Source organism: Dipodomys spectabilis, unplaced genomic scaffold (genome assembly GCF_019054845.1).
Source record: "Dipodomys spectabilis isolate Male_0828 unplaced genomic scaffold, ASM1905484v1 ptg000024l, whole genome shotgun sequence".
Lineage (NCBI taxonomy): Eukaryota > Metazoa > Chordata > Mammalia > Rodentia > Heteromyidae > Dipodomys > Dipodomys spectabilis.
The window spans coordinates 2,865,595-2,887,922 of NW_024870701.1; the positions used below are offsets into that span (position 1 = coordinate 2,865,595).

Genomic DNA, 22,328 nt, shown 5'->3' on the forward strand with positions numbered 1-22,328 from the left:
TAAAACTTAGAATATTTAAGTTCATCGCAGTCCTATCAGGATTGAATGGGGTTTTTAAAAGCCCTATTTAATTTTTTTTAAATCTGCATGTTTTCAAAGCAGAAAATACCTTGTTTCATGTCTTTGATTATTATGAGTTTGAACATAGTTTCCAGGGATTTTGAAGTTAGGTTTGTGTTTGTTCACAAAGCATTGCTAATCAGGCACTCTACTTACCAAGTCTTAAAATGCTCCCTAAAATGCTCTAGAACTTTGGCTGCCATATAGTCCATGAAGTTAGAGCTCTCAGCACTTGCATCAGGAGCGATCTTCACTGTGAAATTGGGGGAAGGCAAAATGTGTGAGTCCACCCTCGTTTCATCTTGTTGGAAAGAATGTCCTTCACGATCACTGAGCACTCCCTAGAGCAGGAGAATTATTTTGTGTCAGGTTTACTAGATCCCAGTACACCTTCAAAATTAATACCAGAGTAGTCAGGATAAGCTATGTTGTGCTGGAGTGACAAATTAGACGGTCTATCTCTTGCTCATGTTACCTGTCCATGACAAGGGCTCCAGAATATATGGTCGGTCATTTAGGTTCCTGACTGACAGAAGTACACCCTCATATGGCTATGGCATGTGCATTCTTGGCTTTCTTTGTGCCAGAGGAAGAGAGTGAATAGGTCCCATGCTTCCTTGTCCCACCCTGGAAATAACCCTTGTCCTTTTCCTTACATTTCATTGGCTAGAACCTGTCACATGGTACCACTTACCCACAAGGAGGACTAGAAGACATGAATGAGCTGTTTAATGAGTGTTGTTGTCTTTGTGACTGACATTAACATGGACTGCTCAGGAGTATACAGAGTTTTTCTAGAAATGTACAATTTATGGTTTTATGTGTGATTTGGCCAAGAACTAGTGAAGCAAAATACATATGGGATATTATTTATTCTCTCCCTTCTTCTCTTTCCTTTTTCTCTCTCCTTTCCTCCTCCCCCTTTCTCTCTCTCTGTCTCTCTCTCTCTGTCTCTCTCTCTCTCTGTCTCTCTCTCTTGTCCTTTTCTTTCTCCCCCAACAGGATCTCATGTATCCCAGACTGACCTCAATCTCAAGATTTTGTGTCAGCCTCTTGAGTGTGAGGATTACAGATGTGTGCCACCATACCCAGCTTACCTTGTTAGTTGCTTAGCCCAGTGATTCTTGTGTCCAGGTCTTTGTAGGATATCTCCCATATATTAACCTAATTAGGAATCACTATGGTACATTTATATAATTAATGCAACATGGGGGTGGGGGTGCATGTCTCAGGAAAGAGTCACTATTTCATGGAACAAAATTATTATTTAAGTATGGGAATCATGGAGTATTTTTTAGGCAAAGATAAATATGTAAGATTTGCATAATTCATTTTGTGTGTGTTTGTGTTCGTATCAGGATTTGAACTTAGGGCTTCATACTTCACTTTTTTCCTTGCAGCTGGCACTGGGTCACACCTCCAATGCATCTTTTTTTTTTTTTTTACACATTAATTGAAGGTGAAATCGCTCAGACTGGGCTGGACTTCCTCTCTGGCTTTGAAATGAGATTCTTAGATCTCAGGCTTCTGAACAGCTAGGATTGTAGGCATGAGCCATTAGTGCTGGAAGATTCACTTAATCCTTAAGGTAACTCAGTTTCTTATTGTGCCAAAAAGTAGTAAGAGCCATCATATACAGGCCTCTTTGTATAAGTGTCTTCTACTGTTTGCTTTTCAAGGAAACATTTGGAGGTGGTTACTGTTACTACCTTTTTAAAGGTGGAGAAACTGAGGCCTAGAGAGGCAAAGGAACTTTTTTGAAGATCTCTCAGCTCACTGCTAAATTTTGAGGCCAAACTGCTTTACCGGTAAGTCTTCTCTTTTAAACTCTAAATTAGCCAGGTTTCTTCAAAGTTACCTTGATCACTTTCAGCCTGATAAGTTCTTTGGATTAGACATATTTTTATTTATTTTTTTGTTGGTACTGTTTTTTTCAGTGCTAGGGTTTGAAGTCAAGGCCTTAGGCTTCCCAGGCAAGTTATATATTACTGGGGCCATGTTTCCAGACTTTTTTTTTTTTTTTTGCTTTCATTCTTTTTTAAATAGGATTTAAAAAATCTGAGACTACCCTCTTCCTGTTTATACTTCCCACATGGCTAGAATGACAGGCATATGCCTCCATACCCACCCTCTTATTAGTGGAGGAGCGGTCTTATGAACTTGTTGTCCAGACTGGCCTTAAACTGTGATCCTCCCAATCTCTGCCTCCCAAGTACCTGAGATTTCAGAGGTGTGTGTGTGTGTGTGTGTGTTTTAAATGGAGTTTTCTTAGAGATTTTTGTTTTCTAAGGGCCATGAACTATATTACATCAAGTCAGCCTGAATGCAATCACAATGAACACCCACATTCCCCTTCAGCTTATTTTCAGATTCACACAAGATCAGCGAATAAATCAGCACATGTAATGTCCACACTTCTCTTGGATTGGAAAGTTACCTTTGTTAAGTCACTGATGTTCTCAGCTCCTGGGATCTTGCTTGCCAGTTCAGACACCCAGCCAAACTGTGCCTTCATCTTCTCCATCAGGTGCAAGGTGTCCTGCACGTGGTACTGGGTCATGCGGACAATCTGGTCATACTGCTGACTAGATAGGTTGACCAGTCTCAGAGCCTCATCGAGTTCTGTGTGCAGGTCAGGGACGTCAGGACAGTCTGGGGGAAAAACAACCCAGAGAAGGGAGACAGGTGACGTGGACCCCCCTGACTTCCTAACTTCTGCCTGTTATTCTGGAATAATGAATACCACCTGTATCAGTTTCAAATAAGATCTAGTTTCACTTATTGTTAATTATGTGACTTTATGTAACAAAAACTGGGGTGGAGACAGAACTTATAAATATCATGTATCTACCACCTATAGTAAGAAAAAAGGCAAGGCTTGGGGGGTGTGGCTGAGTGATAGAGAACCTGCGTGGCATACACACCGGGGTTGTGTCCCCACACCACACACAAAAGAATTACTAAAGGAGAAGGCCCTGCTGGGCCTCTTTTACATCACATTCCCTTCACAGACACCCACAAGGAAACTCGCTGTTTTGAATTTGGATATATATGCCAGTACCAAGAACTGGTAGAAGGAAAGAAGCCGCGTAAGGAGCTTGGGGTATGGCTCAGGTGGTAGAGTTGGAGAGAAAACAAGAGTATAAAGTTTTCACTGCTGTGTTTCCTTCTCTTCCTGTGAGTGCAAATACTACTCCAGTCATCTTTGTTTTGGGGGAACTTGAAGGCACAGTAGTTATTTTCAGCTTATAGACAGGCTGTAATCTGATCTTTCCTGAACTTGCTTTGTAATTTTGATAGAACTTAAAGATGAACTTGCGTCTTTTGTTTAGAGCTTGGTCTGTTAAAGTCTTTTTTAAAAAATTTAATTTTATTGTAAAGGTGATATACAGAGAGGTTAGAGCTCAATAAGTAAGGTAATGAGTACATTTCTTGTCAAACGTTGTTACCCACCTCCCTCAATTTTTTTCCCCTTCTCCCCCAACACTGTCCCCCACCCCCTGTGGCCCATTAAATTCTGAACAAAGAACTTCTTGTCCAGAGTCACAAGCTAGTGTAGTGGGATTATTTTCATGATACTAAATAGTATCTTCTTCCTCCTTCTCCAAGCTATTAGCCACACTTAAAAAAAATTGCCCTCCCTAGGCTATTACTAGAGTAAAATGAAAATCATCAGAATCTGAAGTTGTTTTGTTTTTTGTTTGTTTGTTTTTGTTCCAGCCCTAAACTCAGGGCCTGGGTGCTGTTCCTGAGCTACTTTGCTCTAGTCTAGCACTCTACCACTTGAGCTGCAGCTCTACTTCCAGCTTTTTTGGTGGTTAGTTGGAGAAAAGAATCTCAAAGACTTCCTACCCTGGCTGACTTGGAACTGCAGTTCTCAGATTCCAGCCTCCTGAGCAGCTAGGAATACAAGCATGAACATCTGGTGCCCAACTGTTATATATAGAGATAGATAGATAGACTGATATAGATATATTAAAATTATATAGATACATGAAAAAATTCATATATATACACCATTTATATCATGTATATATCAGATATACATATATAATCATACATAAATGAATATATATGTATATGTACACACATATATATATAGATATAGATATATATGAAATTTTTTAGTCTGGCCCTGGTGGGGTGGGAGGGGTTCTAGAGTTTAGGGAAAGGTAGAGATGAGGAAAGGAATCAGGAAGGTAAAGAGCCACTCTTGGCTAGATCTAAGAAGGGAAAAACTTCCTAGGGCTCCTGACCAGGGAACACTTCCTCTTCTGAAATACTAATCAGTATTTATTAGTACATACTCAACTGGAAAGAGCTAATGTTGCTTTCCAATAAAACACCTCACTAGGCTGATGGATTTGTCCAGTGTGGAGTATTCCTTCATTGGAAGGAAGAGGTGTGGAGTTGCCCTTAATTTACTCATTGTTTTTCTCTTTTGCACCTATTAGTGTTTGTTTGGTCTTTAATCATGGGAAAGTTTCACAGGAACAACTATGGACTTGGGAAAGTGAAAAATGAGCTGACATGCTTTTGAATAATAACAATTTATAAACCTACAGTGAGCACCCCATTGAGAACAACACCTCCAAGAACTGGACAGAAAACCGAGTGAAGGCTGGGAAGGTGGCTCAGTGGTAGAGCGCTTGCCTTGCATGCCTGAGGCCCTGGGTTCAATTCCCCAGTACCACATAAGCAAAAAGAAAAAAAAGCCAGAAGTAGCGCTGTGGCTCAAGTGGTAGAGCGCTAGCCTTGAGCTGAAGAGCTGAGGGACAGCGCCCAGGCCCAGAGTTCAGGCCCCACAACCAAAAAAAAGAAAGAAAGAAAGAAAACCAAGTGAACCCACCAGTAGGGAGATTTTGACATCTGACCAAATGCTGATGAAACCTTGAGAAAATAAATGTTTACCTTCAGATATGTAATCCTGACACATCTGGCATCTTTTGTGAAATTCAAAACATCCAGATAAATTCTGGCCAAGTTCCCCACATGGCGTTCTCTCCTGCTCACGGAGAGGCTCTGAAATCAAAGAAGGCAACATTGATACACCTGTCCTTAGAGTTTGCACTTTAAACACAGAGACAGTGACATTGCTTTTCCTTAGCAGTGCTTTCAAAATCTACATTTGCTAGGACAGTTTGACATCTGGTATAAATAGCACTTAGCTTTGAATCCAAGAATCTGGTTGCTGGAAGTTTATTATTAGCACACACATGTTCATGCATGCATACAAAGGCATGTAATTTCATTTTCTAGAAAAAAAAGATGGAATGGAAAGTAATAGTCTTTTAGAAGATAGACTTAATGGGGGTGGGAGAAGGCACTGTTTTTGTCCCGTTGCATAGTTGCATAGTTAGTGTGCCTTGTTTCCTTCTTTTCTTTATGTCTGCAAGTACTGGGGCTTGAACTCAGACCTTCAAAGAGAGCTTCAAAGTCTCACTGAGGTTTCTTTCTTAAAGATAGTGCTCTACCATGCCTCCAGCCCAGCTTTTTCCTGTTTAGTTTGGAGGTGGAGTCTCTCAAGACTTTTCTGCCTAGGCTGGCCTCAATCCATAATCTCACAGATTTTAGCCTCCTAAGTAGTTAGGATTATAGGTATAAACCTCTAGCATCTGGCTCTTTCCCTTCCTTCCTTCCTTCCTTCCTTCCTTCCTTCCTTCCTTCCTTCCTTCCTTCCTTCCTTCCTTCCTTCCTTCCTTCTTTACTCCCTCCCTCCCTCCTCCATCCTCCCCCCTCTCCCTCCCCTTCTCCCTCCCTCCCTTCCTCCCTCCCTCCCTCTCTCTCTCTCTCTTTCTTTCTTCCCATACTGGAGCTTGAACTCAGGGCCTTGGCACTGTTTCTGAGCTTCTTTGCTCAAGGCTAATGCTCTACCACTGTGCCACAGCTCCACTTCTGGCATTTTTTGGAGGGGTGGTGGTTTATTGGAGATACAAATCTCACAGACTTTCTTGCCAGAGCTTTGAACCACGATCCTTGGATCTCGTCTCCTGAGTTGCTAGGTCATTCATTATTATTTCTTACAATTCTTAACCAATAGGGTTAAAGAGCTAATGCCAATTTCCAAATACTACTTGGCTAAAAATTGGTTTATCCAGTGTTAAGTTTTCCTTCATTTCAGTTCCTTTGTTCTGAGAGGGAGTAGGAGCAGTAACCAATAGGGTTAAATAGGTGAATGGATGCCACTTCATTCTTTGAAATTCTGTTCAATGTTCCCCAAGATCCTATGTTTGATCCCCAATACTGCCTCTCCTAAAAACTTTAATAATTACTTAAAATATTTAGTTGTAATTGGAAAGTACTTGAAAATTCCACAGATTCTGGAAATGTTGTAACTAGGTGATAGGTGTTGATTTTATTATAGTACTACTTGTTTATGCATCAGTGGCTCATGCCTATAATTCTAGCTGCTCAGGAGGCTGAGATCCACAGGAGCATGGTTCAAAGCCAGCCTGGGAAAAAAATGCTCTCCAGACTTCATCTCCATTTAACCAGCAAAAAGCAGGACTGGAGTTGTGGCTCGAGTAAGTGGCGGAGTACCAATGGAGCATGGAAACAGAGAGAGAGAGAGAGAGAGAGAGAGAGAGAGCACACAAGAAGTCCTGACTTCAAACTGACCAAAAAAAAAAAAAAAAGTTGAAGAAAACACCTAAAGCCAACAAATTTTGAGAAACTTCTTTTTCTAGGGGAATTAACAATGAGTAACAAAATCAGTAAAATTAAAAATAACATTCAATATCAAGATATTTTAAATAACTGTTACTCCCTCTTTCTATTTAAGGGTGAAACATGCTCTGTTTCAATTATGTTCCTAGTTGTGTTCATGAACTTGAAGGTCCAGCTGTTGGCTGCCAGACACACAGCACTTCCTCAGTGAGTGTCAGTCATTGTATCATTGTTATTGAAAAAAGACACGTATAAGATTCCTGTCGCTGCTATCACAGAGGACCACGATGTCAGTGGCTTGAAACAACAACACATGTTTATTATTGCAGTTTTCTACATTGCTTCTCAAGTGAGTCTCGCTGGGCTAACAGCAAGATGTCAGCAGGGCATGTTTTTGCAGTGGCTCTAGGGAGAACTCATTTTTATATCATTTCTAACTTCCTAAGACTGCCTTTATTCCTTGGCATGTGGCCTCTTCCTCCATCTTGAAATCAGCCAAGCAGGACAACACTCCCCAAGCCCCACCGGGGTTGTTTTCTACCTCTTTCCTCTTATAAGTGATTACATGTAATTATTCTCATGATTACATCCAATCTACTATCACAATCCAGAATAGTCTCCATATTTTTAAAGCCAGCAGATTAGCCACCTTAATTCCATGTACAACCTTACTTTTTCACCTTGAAACAGCAGATTCACAGGTTCTAGAAACTAGAGAGATCGATCTTTGGGCAGCTATTAATTCTGCCTACCACCAGGAGCAAAGCTCAGAAGGTCTTAGAGAGATTTTGTTAAAAATGAGCTATATAACTTGTGGGGGAGGGAGGTCGGGAGGGAAAAAAATCTGGAAGAAAATGAGGGAAGAGGTAACACTGTTCAAATAAAAATACAGCCATTACTTGTAACCCCTCTGTACATCAACTTTGCAATAAAAATAAATAAATAAAGCCTGGGCAGAAAAATCCACGAGATTCTTGGTTTGGTTTTTTTTTTGTTTTTGGCTTGAACAATATTCTATTCTTATATCATGCAGTCTGTTTTTTTTTTTTTAAATTTCCTCATAAGTTTATACACATCTGTTTTAAAAATCCCTCAAAGCCTTTTCTTTTGTGAAGACTTCCGGGGAGTTCCTTCTTTTTTACAAAATATATTTTATTGTTTTTGTAGAGGTGATGTACAGAGCGGTTACAGTTACATAAGTCAGGTAATGAGTACATTTCTTTTTGGACCAGGCCCCCCCTTCCCTGATCTCTGTTTTTTCCTCCCATCCCATCCACAAGTTGTATAGTTCATTTTCTGCATAGTGTCTAGTAGTACCCCTGCTGTCATAAGACTCTTCATCTTCAAATAACCAGCAAAAAGCCAGAAGTGGAATTGTGGCTCAAGTGGTAAAGCACCAGCTTTGAGGAAAAAAACAAAAAAGCTAAGGAAGAGTGCCCAGGTCCTACATGTAAGCCCCAGAACCAAGACAAATAAAAATAAAAATAAATGCTGTCTAGTAATTCAGAAATGTCTACAATTTCCAAAGCTCTAACTAAAAGGAAATAAAAGGAATCTAAATAAAAGGAATCTTACAATATTCACCTTGGTGCGGTGTCGAAGAATCCTGAATGGCGTCCAGCGTGCTTTTGATTGATTTGCTGACTCTTTCATAAACAGAGAGACTGAGATGACCAAGTAGCCTGAAGAAATTGGGGAGGTCCCACCTTGGCTCAAGATCTGCTTTGGGGATTGGCTTCTTGGAGAAAGTTGGAAAAAAGGAAGGCTCCATGAGGTCAGAGTCTGACATGAAGTAGGACTGAAAAGCCTGGTCGAATTCTTGCTGCATTTGTTTGAAGACAAAGAGGCTCCTATTGAAGAGGATTCTCACGTCCTCAGTCAGCTGGCAGAACACGCCCTCCATCTGTATCACCCGTGGGTCCTCTTCCTTGGACTTTCCATGGGCAGGGAGGTCATCCTGGTCATCATGGGGGGGAAACAGAAACTGGTACAGCTTCCTGAAAAACTGCTCCATCTGTGGGTGAGGCAGGGGACAAAGAGAATATTTATTTTCCTTCTAGACCATTTCTTCACATTTTAAAGTCAGCGTACAGAGGCCGTTCTATTGTGAAGGAACTAGGAAGAGGACTTGCTGAAATACATTAACAAAGCCTACGTGGCTTTGACTTTGACTGTGGAATTAGGATCTGAATTTCTCCTGGTTTAGTTTTGCCTACTGGTATCTGGGAAAGGCCAAGTTTTCAATCTGGTGGACAAGCCAAATCACCAAATCACCAGCAGCTGGCTACCTTTGTCCACAGGACAACATGGAAATGGAGTGTAAAATCTGCTGAAGGCTTTCCCTTTCACCTATCTTAGCTCTTTTTGTTGTTAATTCTTTAATGGATTGTCACTAATGTCTTTGTACGATCCTCTTTCGTGTCTTCTCAGTTGGGCCATGGAAAGATGAACACAGATGTGTAGATAACAAATCCAGCCTAACAGATTCATTAGGGAAAGTTCTGTGTTTGCAGGGATCAAAGACCTCCTTGTTATAGTTGAAGGAAGGATGGCCAAGGTGTTGTATTTTGTGAAGCTTTCAGTGGGGATTTCCCAGCAGTGACACTATGCTCTTCTGGGTGTCTATGACACCTGAGTCTGGGCAGACTGCAGTTGCCTGTCTGTGATAGTGACATAAATGTGCTGAGTGTTGGCCATTGTTGAATATTCCAGCTACGCAAAGAATTTTCCCCTCACTGGGGGCTTTCTAGGTCTCTTTGAGTTCTCAGGAAGTCATCTGGACAGATTACTGCCCGCTTTCCCCTTTGCCACTTTATGGTGACTTGATTCCATCCACAAAAATAGAAGTTCAATGCTGGGGACACATCCATGGTCTCAGGAGGCGAAGATGAGAGAATGAGGCCAGTAGTTTGAGAGTTTGAGACCAGTTGGGTAGCATAGTGGGTTCTCCTGACACAAGACACGTTCTCTCTCCCTTGCCCCCCCATTCTTATATAGGAATATATATATAGAGAGAGACCATATATATAATATATATACACATATATTTCCATATCCCCAAGAAATGTCTATAAGGTCAGACAACTAGCCCCCAGGAGAATAACCCTCAATTTGACCTCCAATACTCATCCTCCAGGGGCTCTAAAAATAAAGCAGCCTCAATTAACAGTGGAGGCAAATTAACTTGGCACGTTCATTATCCTTGAGGCTGTTCTTTGTCGTTGAGCATGGCCCTGCCAGGCCAGTGTGTACTCTAATTAGTGCACACTCTGCTGCGGAGAGTGCAATTCCACTCTATTTCATATTCAGCTTGTTTCTTGAAGAGGGAGAAGAATCCAGGCCAACTTCAGCCTTTCATGAGCAGAGCTCATCCTATTCAGGTCACCACCCTCTGTGAACCCCTCTGTCTGGAAGATAGCCAGAGGGGCTAGAAAAGCAAACATGCCAGTCCCACAGGACACCATAGAGTGGGTGAGAGGAGATAATACAGGTGTGTAAGTGCTACAAAACGAGGAGGGAGACAAGTCTTCATATAATAGGTGGGGGAAAAACTAAAGCCCATTGAAATCAGAGACAGTAATATTATAATTGAGAATGCAATTCAACCAACATTTATTGGATGCGTGAACTGTTCAGATGAAGACAAATAAGGCATGATCTCTGCCCTCAAAGAGCTTACAGCCTGGTGGGAATGCATTCATGACTAACAGATGGAAAGTGGGAAGAGTCAGGGTACTTGGAAAGGAGATGCATTCAGTGTCATTAAGAAGAGGGATACATTTGGGATGAGTCTGATCAGGGTACAGGGTCTGCATATATGGGCATATCAGAATGAACCTGCTTATACAATGAATTTACATTAATAAAATGTGGGGAAATTAACATTACTGTTAAATTGTAGATCATAAAGGGCTAAAATTAGGTCAGGTATTCTAAATATTAATATAAATTAATACAAGAAAGCTTATCTAGATTCCTGAAGGACTCTGAGATGTTGAACTCTCCTTTCTGCTTACCGTACTTTTCACGGAGGACCAGCCAGGTTTGCGGGTTGTGTATAATCTCACATACTTGCTCTGCAGGCAATACCGGCATCGGTCCCAGGAGTTGGCTGAAGATGCCTGGCATAACCTTTCCTCTTCCTCCAGATGCTCTTGAACTTCATTCATAAGTTTCAGGGCCTCCTAAATGAAATTAGAAACAGAAGTCCTATTGCCATTTCATCATTCTTTGTGTAGCTTAGTTGGTTTTACTCTTTTAAAGACAGGCATATACTAAGCTACTCACTTCAGTCTTTCTCCTTCAGACCCCTAGATTTGTTCTAGCACTTCTTTCTGTTTGATGAAGGGAAAAGCCACTGGTTGACCCCCATTCAGGACCTTGCAAATTGTATTCATTTACTCATTCATTTGTTTGACAAATAGCGAGTGTTTGCTTTGTGATGGACATTATCCTCCAGACGGTTGAGCCAATAGTCCAGATGTTGTCCCTGTCTGGGGTGAACCTCTGTGATTGAACCTTTTACTTGCCTGTCTTTGGAGGATGTGGAAGTTTAGATTGAATGCTTATAAAACTGGTATATTTTGTTTCTTTCATTTTTGCTGCCTTTTATCGTCCGAAACATGCACTGTCACAGATGAGTGACATTCTAAACCGAGATGCTTGATGCCTGTGAAGCATCTTCATCTTCATCCCAAGCATGCTGCGCCCCCTGGTGGTGGTTGCTGTACATGGCCAGACGGCTGGTCACTCAGGGAGCCGTGCAGCACTGGCACCAGACTCAGCCCCCTGGCTCCTGGAGATCCCCAAAGGCACAGCAGGTCCTTCATGTGCTCCCGACTAGACTACTGGCCTCCCTACAAGTGCAGACCCCCAGGACTGGCTTCTCCATGCCTAGGATGAGTCCAGGAGGAAGACTGTGAGCTAAAGGCCTCCTGCAGGGGAGAAAAGTTTCTGTGCTTAAAACCAATTTATTGTTTGGTTGTTTTCTTTTCTATGTAGCTCAGGGTGGCCTTGAACTTTTATTCCTCCTCCCTCCCTAGCACTGGAATTAGTGTTGCTGTGCTTTTTATTTATTTATTTTACTCAATAGGAAAGGAAAAGATAGTACCCTTCCCTGCTGTAGGAAACATAATGAGTAGGGTCCCTTGGATGCTCTTCCCCATTGCTGTCCAGTGTGGGATCTTCAGCTCCTCATGTAGAGTTCTGGTGCTGAGCCAGAGAGCCTTAGCTACAACCCACATAAGGCAGTGGGAGGGCTCCAGCTTGCCAGATGCAGATTGTGGCCAGGGCTTTGCAGAATGATGCTGCAATCACATCTTATTAGAAACTTTCAGCCAGATGCTGGTAGCTCCTGCCTGTAATCCTAGCTACTCAGAAGACTGGGTTCTGAGGAACCCAGTTCAGAGTCAGCTGGGTCAAGAAAGTTGGTGAGATTCTATTTCCAATTAAGCACCAAAGAAAAATCTAGAAGTGGGGCTGAGCAAAGGAATCTTAGGTCCTGAGTTCAAGCCCTAGGATTGGCACACATGCATGCATGCACGTGCGCGTGCACACACACATACACCCACACACACACAGAATTTTCATTTCCTCCAGGCAGACAGCAAAATCCTCCTGGACTTTCTACTCCATTCCAATTTTGAACGTTTTTCTCATCGTCTCCATAAACCAAAGGCCAATATTCTGAACAGCACTTACTATAGTGCACCCCTGGGAAACTTTCCATATTTAAGCCTCAGTTTCCTTATTTGCAAATCAGAATAACACGATCAACCTCTGAGGGCTTTTCTATTAAGTGAGAGTAGGAATCAAAACACTTATTACAAGTAGCTCCCAGACTTACTTCCTCTGGCCCTTCAGAAGTTTAACAAAGACCATTGACCAACCAGTGCCGCCCAAGCCTTGGAGGACAAGTGTTACTATGGAAGCAGTAGGTCTCTGGTTAAGAATGTCCATTCCATTCCTTCTGCTTCCTCTAACATCCCAGCCATGGACAGAGTCCAGGCTTACAACTCTGACCCTATAGCTTATCAGCATGCATGGCCCGGACATTGTAGGCAAGCCAGGGGTACAATAGAGGTTCCCATTTTAGCACAAGTAAAATGCTGCTGGCGGTAAATATTAACGGGGAGGAGATGAGGCAGACTGTGGTGGTGATGAGTCCCCAAGGGGAGTGGCACCCAGTATTGGAGGGAAACTGGACACCCCACCCCCCACACCAATTCCTCCTAATTTGTCTGAGCCAACCTTTATTCTACATCTAAAGTGATTTGGGGGTAGGTAGGAGACTTAGGGAGAAGCAGGTTTAAAATTTTTCCCAGTTGACTTTCGAGCCACACCCCCCAAATTTAAGAGTCTCATACAATGGGTTTCTAAATGTACGATTTTTAAGAATACATATGCAATTTTTTGCTAGTTGCCAGACTGTTCAGGACCAGAATCGAAGCAGTATTTGCCTCCTCGCTTCTCCCCTGGCAGGAATGTTTTTCTAGCACTGGCCAGGAAGCCAAAGGAAGCGAGCGAATGGGAAAGCCATTGGTTCCACACCCAGGTCTCACATGCACTGCTGGCTTCACCTGGTTCATTCATTCCAGTTGTGAGTGACATGTGAATTAAAGCTCCCACTTCTGCTGTCTGAACTGTAACGTGAAAGTACAGTTGGCCCAGATGCTTGAAGCACATCATGTGGTAATGAGTCTTATATTCATGGCATTGTGTCATTAATCCCAGAGGACTAGATCTATAGGTCCACCAGGGAAGAGTCCATTTTGGAGGTGAAGTGGGGGAGGGAGGACAAAGGGAAACATGTTCTTCAAAATCTTTTGACTGCTGCCAAAGGAGAGCTTGCAGCTGCTGGTTGGGCTGTCTCCTGGCCTTGCCAGGCGCTAGGTGTGGCTACAGTGTGGTGTTAGGCTGACACACAGCTTTGGGGAGTCCCAGCTGTTTAATGGACTTCCAGATGCCACAGTTCTGCAGGAGTGGGGAGATTGCGGCATTGTCCAACTTTCTAAGTATATAAATGTCAGTAAAGATAGAAAGTATTAGAACTTTGCTTGTATTATTTAAAAATTTATGAGGAGAGACCCAATTTATAGCACCACATGCAAACATTAAACATGATGGGTGGAGGGGAAAAGAAGCCTTTGTTTCATAGGCAAAGATTTTCAATTTTTACAAAATGAAAAGAATTCTAAGATGGCATGACAGTCTGAATGGCTGATTCAGTAAAACAGCAAATTCAGTGATGACTGAGAGCAGTCAGGCTGGGTGTAATTGTGCGTGTCTGTAATCCCAACTATTCTGAAGGCAGGAGGCAAAGACTGGGGGACTGCAAATTCAAGGATAACCAGGAAAAGTTAGACCCACGACTGTGAACAAAAGGCTGGGGCTATGGTTTAAGTGGTAAAGTGTAAGACTTTAAACCTCAGTATTGAAACAAAAAAGGTAGCGTTGGGTTGTGGCTCAGTGGCAAAGCAGGTGTATGAAGCCTTAGGTTCAATCACATACACAAAATAAAGCACATACAAAAAATCAAGATAATAAACTTAGTATTTTCGCCACAACTTAACATTTATCGATTTAAAAAACGTCTGATAAAAGGATGTAAACTTACAACCTTCTACTCACACTCAATTTTCTTGCTCACAGCTGGTACTTCACCACTTGAGTCACACTTCTACTCCAGCTTTTTGCTGGTTAATTGGAGATGGAGTCACATGGACTTTTCTCCCCAGTTTGGTTTTAATCACAAGCCTCCAGGTCTCTGCTTCCTAGAGCTAGGATTATAGCTATCAACTATCAGCTCCTGGCTCAATTGAACATTTCTTAAAAAATAAAATGTAGGGATTGACATAGTGGTACAGCCTGTAGTCCCAGCTGTGAGAGAGGCTGAAATAGGGAGATGCAGGGCCTAGCTAAAAAAAAATCTTGGTGAGAACTTATCTCACAAAAGCAGCTGGTCATTGTAGCATACCCCTGTAATCCCAGCTAGGAGGGAATTATAGATAGGAGGCTCATGGTCTGAGGTGGGTCTGGCAAAAGCTCCAGACTTTAGTGAAAAATAAACTAAAACAGAAAGGGGTAAGGGTGTGGTCCAAATGGTAGAGTACCTCACTAACTATCAACATGAGAATTTAAAATATCTTCCAAATTTATTCTCGTTACAGTTTTTCTTTTTCATAATAGATACTGTGGAGGCTTGAGCAGTAGAGCCCCTGACTAGCAAGCATCAAGACCTGAGTTTAAACCCTAGTATCACACACACACAGAGATAAGATAACGTCAGAACAGAATCTCCTCCACTCTAGTTTTTGCTTTGCTTATTGGTTTATATCAGTTATATAGGAGGAATTTCTCATATTTCCAAACATTTTATACTATATATTTAGTTTATTTCAGCCCCTCTATCACATTCCCTACCCCTGTCCCCCTACAAAAGTACCCCCAACAGTTTTCCTTGTTCCATTTTTACATTTTCAAATAATCTATTTTGACAATAATCTCTCCCTTTATGTCCTTCCCCTTACTAGTTTGTACCCAATAGCATGGCATATTTCTATTTTAAAAAATATTTCTTTGAGCCGGGCGCTGGTGGCTCACGCCTGTAATCCTAGCTACTCAGGAGGCTGAGATCTGAGGATCGCGGTTCAAAGCCAGCCCGGCAGGAGAGACCGTGAGACTCCTATCTCCAATAAACCACCAGAAAACCGGAAATGGCGCTGTAGCTCAAGTGGTAGAGTGCTTGCTTTGAGCTGAAGAGCTGCGGGACAGCGCCCAGGCCCAGAGTTCAAGCCCCACGACCGACCAAAAAAAAAAAAAAAAATATATATATATATATATATATATATATTTCTTTGAGCCAGGTGCTGGTGGCTCATACCTGTAATCCTAGCTACTCAGGAGGCTGAGATCTGAGGATCAAGGTTCAAAGCCAGCCCAGGCAACAAAGGCCATGAGACTCTTATCTCCAATTAACTACCAGGAAACTGGAAGTGGCACTGTGGGTCAAAGTAGTAAAGGTTGGCATTGAGCAGAAGGCTCCAGGCTTGAAGCCCAAACCCCAAGTTCAAGGCCCATGACAGACAAAAAAAAAATATATTGCATAATGATTAATGTTATTAAACTATGCAGTGTCCATAGTTTAGAAATGTACTAAGCTTTATGTAGTAGCTTATGGTCAAGTTACAACATCTTCCAAGAACATTTGAATGCATATTCTTGATTAAAAAAAACACGTAGTTTGAAGTACAACTATTAAGTAAAGCTATTGAATGTCTCTAAAATAGATGGGAGGTAGATAAGCGATAAGAGTAGCATAGCACCTCTGGGTATAGCTCAGTGGTGGAGTATTGGATTAGCATACACTAGCACTGCAAAACCCAAAACTGGACTAAGTTGGTACAACATCATCATCATCATCATCATCACCATCATCATTATTATTTTGTCAGTCATGGGGCCTGAACTCTGGGCCTGGGCGCTGTCCCTCAGCTCTTCAGCTCAAGGCTAGCACTCTATCACTTGAGCCACAACACCACTTCTGGCTTTATCTATTTATGTGGTGCTGAAGAATCAAACCCAAGGCCTCATGTATGCAAATCAAGCACTCTACCACTGAACCACCTTCACAGACCAGTCGGTACATTATTTAATACACACTGGTCCTCTCTCTCTCAAGGAGTTCCTGTCAAACATCCCATGAGCTACCTGTCTGTGGGGACCTTGGGGAAGAGGGAGGGATGTCCTTCTACATTCTAGAAGCATTGATCAGTGCTTGCTTACTCTCTATTCATCTGCAGCTGTTACAGTAAGAGGACTCAGGGCCCTGATGAATTTTATCACCTAGCTGTAAGTAAACTGACCCTCATTGGTTGGATTGGAGACTGTCCACTAGATGGGTCTGCATGCCTGCAGACATGCTGGCATACGTGTGTAACCCCAGCTACTTGGGAGGCATAAGTAAGAGGATCGTGGCTTAGGAAACTGACCCAGGCAAAAGCATGAGACCCAGCACTTGTTTAGCAAAGGCCTTGAGTTAAAAATTTAAAAAAAAGTACCTCAGTACTACCAAAAAAAAACCCCTACCTTTAAAAAAAACATACAAATAATGGAAGTTTACAATGTTTCATTACAAACTCTTTTTTGGCCATGCAACAAGGTAAACTGATGATCTCATTGGAGCTGGCAAGTTAACTAAAACTTTCAATACATCTATGAGACTATTTGCAGTATGGATTTGATGAGCTTTACTCTTAATGTGTATTGTGCGTTGGAACACTAATGGTAGCAATTCATGCATCTTAAATTGTGGATAAATTAGAGGGAATAGCTTTAGGAATAAGGGCTAAAATTCTCTTTAGCAATAGGGATGGAACATCAAAAAACTTTGGAGACCTGTGAGCTTGATCTAGCCCCAAACTCCCTGTGAACACTTTTGACTTGATAACTGAGATGGGGCCGAGAATAAAGACTTTTTGAGAAAGCACCGCTTCTCACACAGGAATGAATCCACAAATGCCATGTTTGGAGTCCTGCAAAGACTTGTTCTAATAAGGAATAAGTTCTTTCAGGGAATGCGAAGGTATTTTTCAAGCTTTCCTCCAATCAAAGCTGTTTTCAGCTGAGTGTGGGTGGCTCATGCCTATAATCCTAGTTATTCAGGAGGCTGAGATCCGAGGATCAAGGTTCTAAGCCCAGACATAAAAGTCAAAGAGACTCTTATCTCCAACTAACTAGCAAAATGCTGAACTAGAGGCATAGCTCAAGTGGCAGAGCACTAGCCTTGAGCAAAGAAAAACAGAGGAGGAGGGGTGAAAGCACAAAGTCCCAAGTTTAAACTCTAGTATTAGTACAAATAATGCTGTTTATGGCAGGCTGAGGTCAGAGGAGTCACAATTTGAGCCCAGAGCAAAAAGGAGTTGAGAGCCCCAACTCAACCAATAAAAATCTCAATGCAGCTGTCAGTCCAGCTGTATGGGAAGTGTAAAAAGGAGGATCATGGTCTGGGCCAGCCTATGCAAAAAGACCCTATCTGAAAAATAATGAATGCAAAACTGGGCTGGGATCATGGTTTCAGTGGTAGAGTACTTTTCTCAGCAAGTGTAAAGCCTTAAGTTCAACCCCAAAGTTGCTCGTCAAAAAAATTACCAGTAAGGAAAATGGGTAACTTGCCAATTTCATGACAAGGGCGCATTTAGAGCTCAGATATGTTTTAAGAACAAACAGATGTTATTTTTCACTACAGCACCTGCTTTTCTTCCTTGCACTTCTTCAAGGTTTCCATGAGTTTGCCATGCTCCTCTTCTCTCCTTCCCATCATGATTCTCATCTGCTTCATCCCCATCAAAGCCTTCTTCAGCTCTCCACCTGCATCTGTCTCTCCCTCCTCCAACAAACCTACAAGACATGGTGTAGGTTTTCAGAATCTGATCAGATTACACAACAGTGAAATCCCTAATCTTTCCTGTCTTCTGAATAGAGGCTTCATTGTTCTCTTATAGCCTTGTACTCTGGAAGCTAGTCATAATGAACTAGCTGTCAGCCTCTACGTGGACGCAGCCACTACATGGACCCAGCTATTTTTTTTTTTTTTTGGTTGGTTGTGGGGCTTGAACTCTGAGCTTGGGCGCTGTCCCTCAGCTCTTCAGCTCAAGGCAAACACTCTACCGCTTGAGCCACAGCGCCATTTCCAGTTTTCTAGTGTTTTTATTGGAGATAAGGGTCTCATGGACTTTCCTTGCCCGGGCTGGCTTTGAACCGTGATCCTCAGATCTCAGCCTCCTGAGTAGCTAGGATTACAGGCGTGAGCCACTGTCGCCCGGCGGACCCAGCTATTTTTGAGTGCTCTATATAGTTTTTGGTTTTATTTTGTTGGTCGTGGGGCTTGAACTCTGGGCCTGGGCGTTGTCCCTCAGCTCTTCAACTCAAGGCGAGCGCTCTACCACTTGAGCCACAGCGCCACTTCCCCAGCTATTTTTATATTATAGAAAGCTCCAAATATTTCTCAAAAACTTGAGGGTTTCCACTGGGAACTTTAATTACCTTCGTGTGTGTGTGTGTGTGTGTGTGTGTGTGTGTGTGTGTGTGTGTGTGTGTGTGTCCTGGAGCTTGACCTCAGGGCCTGGGCTCTTTTGCTCAAAGCTAGCATTCTTCCACTTGAGTCATAGCTCCACTTCCTGCTTTTTTTTTTTTTTTTTTTTAATGTAGTTAACTGGAGATAAGTCTCACAGGCTTTCCTACCCAGGCTGGTTTTGAACTGTGATCCCCAGATTTCAGCCTCCAAGTTGCTAGGATTACTGGAATGAGCTACTAGCATCCAGCCTGCCTTCCTTTGTGAACTGCAATTATCTTCCAAGAACAAGTATCTCATGAATTACATGAGTCCTCAATACCTAATAGACACTCTTTCCTATCATTCTTAAACCCTCAGCAGGGACCATGTTCATGGGCACATTCTCTTAGTAGCCAGTATGGCTTCCCCATGAGCTTACTCCTGCTTCTGAGTTTAACTCTAGACCAGGTCAACTCCATTTGAGCTCATTTCTTCTTCTAAGGGTTAAGGACCTAAAACCCATATCTCCAGACAAAGGCACAAGCAAATGGACATACCACACACTGTACTTAGAACTCCCTCCCAGACTTGTTTAAGAACAATGACACACATTACTCTAATGGTTCAAATTTTTTAAATGCTAGAAAAAAATTTTTCACTGTTCATTAAAGCCGTGCTAAGATGACACCAAACATCTGGAAAGACCCAAACCAGCCTGTCCAAAAGCTGGCCCGTTGTGTCTCTGCAATAGCCAACATCTGGATATGTGAATGCTCACGCACGGAGACCTGGTTGGAATTTTCTATCTTGATCCAGATGTTTGGTGTCATGACGACTTGGCTGAAGTGCCTGGAGACCATTCCAAGGTGAACTGTATTGAACACAGTTATCTCTCAACTGGGAGTCTGTAGAAATCCCAGCGGGGCAGGAAACAGCACACATGAAACAGCACAGATAAGAAAGCAGGCAGACCCTTCAGATTTCCACCGAGAGCAGTTCTGTCCTTCCAAGTAGGTGCACAAGGGCAATCTTCCCAGCACAACAGACAGGCAGCAAACACCAAGAGCATTGGCTTCATGTTCCGGATCTGTTCTATGAAGGAGCAAGAAACCCACATCAGATGTCTTCTGTTCGCATTAATTCAAACCACATGCTCTTCCAGAACACTATTCTGTTCATTTTTTTTATGACTTTAGACACTTTATGCTAAAAAGACATAAAGAAGCTTAAAAGATAGCCTGGTTTGATAATGACCAGCATGGCTGGTGGTACCACAAGCACAAAGCCCTTAGTTCAAGCTTCAGCATTACATAAAAATTAAAAATTTATTTTAAAATAATTTAAAATTATATTTTAAAAAACCCTTGTAACCTTAGCTACTCAGAAGGCTGAGGTCTGAGGTTCATGGTTCAAAGGCAGCCTGGGAAGAAAAATCCATGAGACTCATCTCTAATTAACCAGCCAAAAGCCAGAAGTGGAGCTGTCGCTCAAGTTGGTAGAGCACCAGCTTTGAGTTAAAAAAAAGCCATGCAACAGTGCAAGGACCTGAGTTTAAGCCCTAGTAGCTGAGTGTGCGCATGCGCGCAGACACACACATACATACAAAGTTAAAAACCCGAACAAACTTGAGCTCCTATTGAGTTTACATTCTGTGACAGTTAAGGTCACTTTCTGAAGTTTTTGACAATCAAGGCAAGGAGCAGTGTGGCTGACTGTCTCACAGAGTCCAAATCAGTTCATTTCCTTACCAACGGTAAGCATCTCTAAAGACAGAATTAGATTATGTCAGAGTTTTCTTCCAACATTCTGAGTCCTCGAGTTCTTGCATGGAAACATTATGACTTACTCTTTTTGAAAGAAAAATCCATCATACACATTTTTCTAGGACTTCTAATTCAACCTATCATGCTGGATGGGCATGCACCGTTACATTATTTTTCCTTAGATAATGGATTTCTGCGTCAATTTAACTTGATATACACTACTTTATATCTTAAATACAAATATTGAAAACTTTACTAAGGCGAGATAAAGCAACTGAACGCTTTAATAAAGTCAAACCTGAATATAAGAGGAGTTATCTTACTTTCCCTAAAGGGGGGTATTTATCTACTTTATGCATATTTGCTATGTCTTAAAAACAAGACTCCATTCCTTTTTTTTTTTTTTTTGGTCATAGGGCTTGAAATCCAGGTTTAGGCGCTGTCCTGCGCTCTTCAGCTCAAGGCAAGCGCTCTACTGCTTGAGCTACAGCGCCACTTCCAGTTTTTTAGTGGTCTAATGGAGAGAAGAGTCTCACGGACTTTCCTGCCTGGGCTGGCTTTGAACTGCAATCCTCAGATATCAGCCTCCTGAGTAGCTAGGATTACAGGCCTGAGCCACCAGCACCCAGCAAGATTCCATTCTTTAAATCAAGATTTGTGATAGTTTTTAAATACAGTATTAATATATCAGCTGTTAGCTGGATCCTGGAGGTTCACACCTATAATTATATCGTAGCTACTGGGGAGGCTGAGATCTGAGGATCATGCTTCAAAGTTAGCTCAGACAGCAAAGTCATAAGATTCTTATCCTAATTAACTACCAAAACACTTGGAAATGGACCTGTGTCTCCAAGAGGACTAGCCTTGAGTACAAGAGCTCAAGGTCAGTGCCCAGGCCCTGAGTTCAAGCCCAAGGACTGACCCACATACACACAAAACCAAAAACAAAAAGCCATCTGTTTGCCAGACACTGATGGCTCATGTCTTTAATCCTAGTGATTCAGGATAATGAGATCTGAAGGCTATGGTTTGAAGCCAGACTAGATATAAAAGTCTGTGAGATTCTTACCTTCAATTAACCAACAAAAAGCAAGAAGTGGAACTGGGGCTCAAGTGGTAGACTTGAACAAAAAGCTCAGAGACAGTGCCCTGAGTTTAAACCCCAAGACTGGTACAAAACAAAACAAACAGCTGTACTAGTAGTTAAATAATTCTGACATGTCATTTGAGCTTTATCTGTTTTATGATAAAAGCTAGAGATTGAGCCTGGAGCCTCACACTTGCTAGGCAAGCACACTACCACTTGAGTCATGCCCCCAGCTCCTCTTTCTACTAATGTCCTGTTTATCAAAGGAAAGTCTTAATATATTTACCACGAACTTTGTAGTCTCTTCTCAGAGAAGTTTCCAGTAGCTTCCAGAAAGACCTTCACTTTCTCCTGGTTTAGTTTTTATCGGTGTCTGGGATTTGGCCTTGTTATATTAAGTTGATGACACAGTTCTTAATCCTATTAAACCAGTTTTTTGAGATTAAGGATAAGGTTTACAATTGGTAGTGTTTAAAATGCAACACTAGGGGGCAGGCTGGGCACATGACCAGGAACCATGACCTTGTCCTACCTTATTTTACACAAATATGTTTTGATGGGACTCACTAAAGTCTTTTAACATTTTTTTTTAAATTTCAAAGTTATAACATGTATATTTATATAGAGGAAAATCAAATCTCTTAAAGTTGGAAATAGAAGCAACAAGGTGAAAGCAAGTAATCTGTTAGGTGAAACAGTT

The 22,328-nt window shown here is 41.9% G+C and overlaps 1 protein-coding gene across 1 annotated transcript; it reads right to left on the reverse strand.

Moving 5' to 3' along the window:
• Window positions 1–212: 212 nt before the first annotated feature.
• On the reverse strand, window positions 213–19,856 carry Clul1 (clusterin like 1). Its single transcript, XM_042675351.1, has 8 exons — window positions 19,751–19,856; window positions 17,975–18,123; window positions 10,743–10,910; window positions 8,311–8,740; window positions 5,667–5,681; window positions 4,972–5,112; window positions 2,498–2,712; window positions 213–401 (listed from the first exon to the last, which is right to left on the reverse strand). Exons 1-8 carry the CDS (start codon window positions 19,854–19,856, stop codon window positions 213–215), a joined length of 1,413 nt encoding a protein of 470 aa, XP_042531285.1.
• Window positions 19,857–22,328: the final 2,472 nt, after the last annotated feature.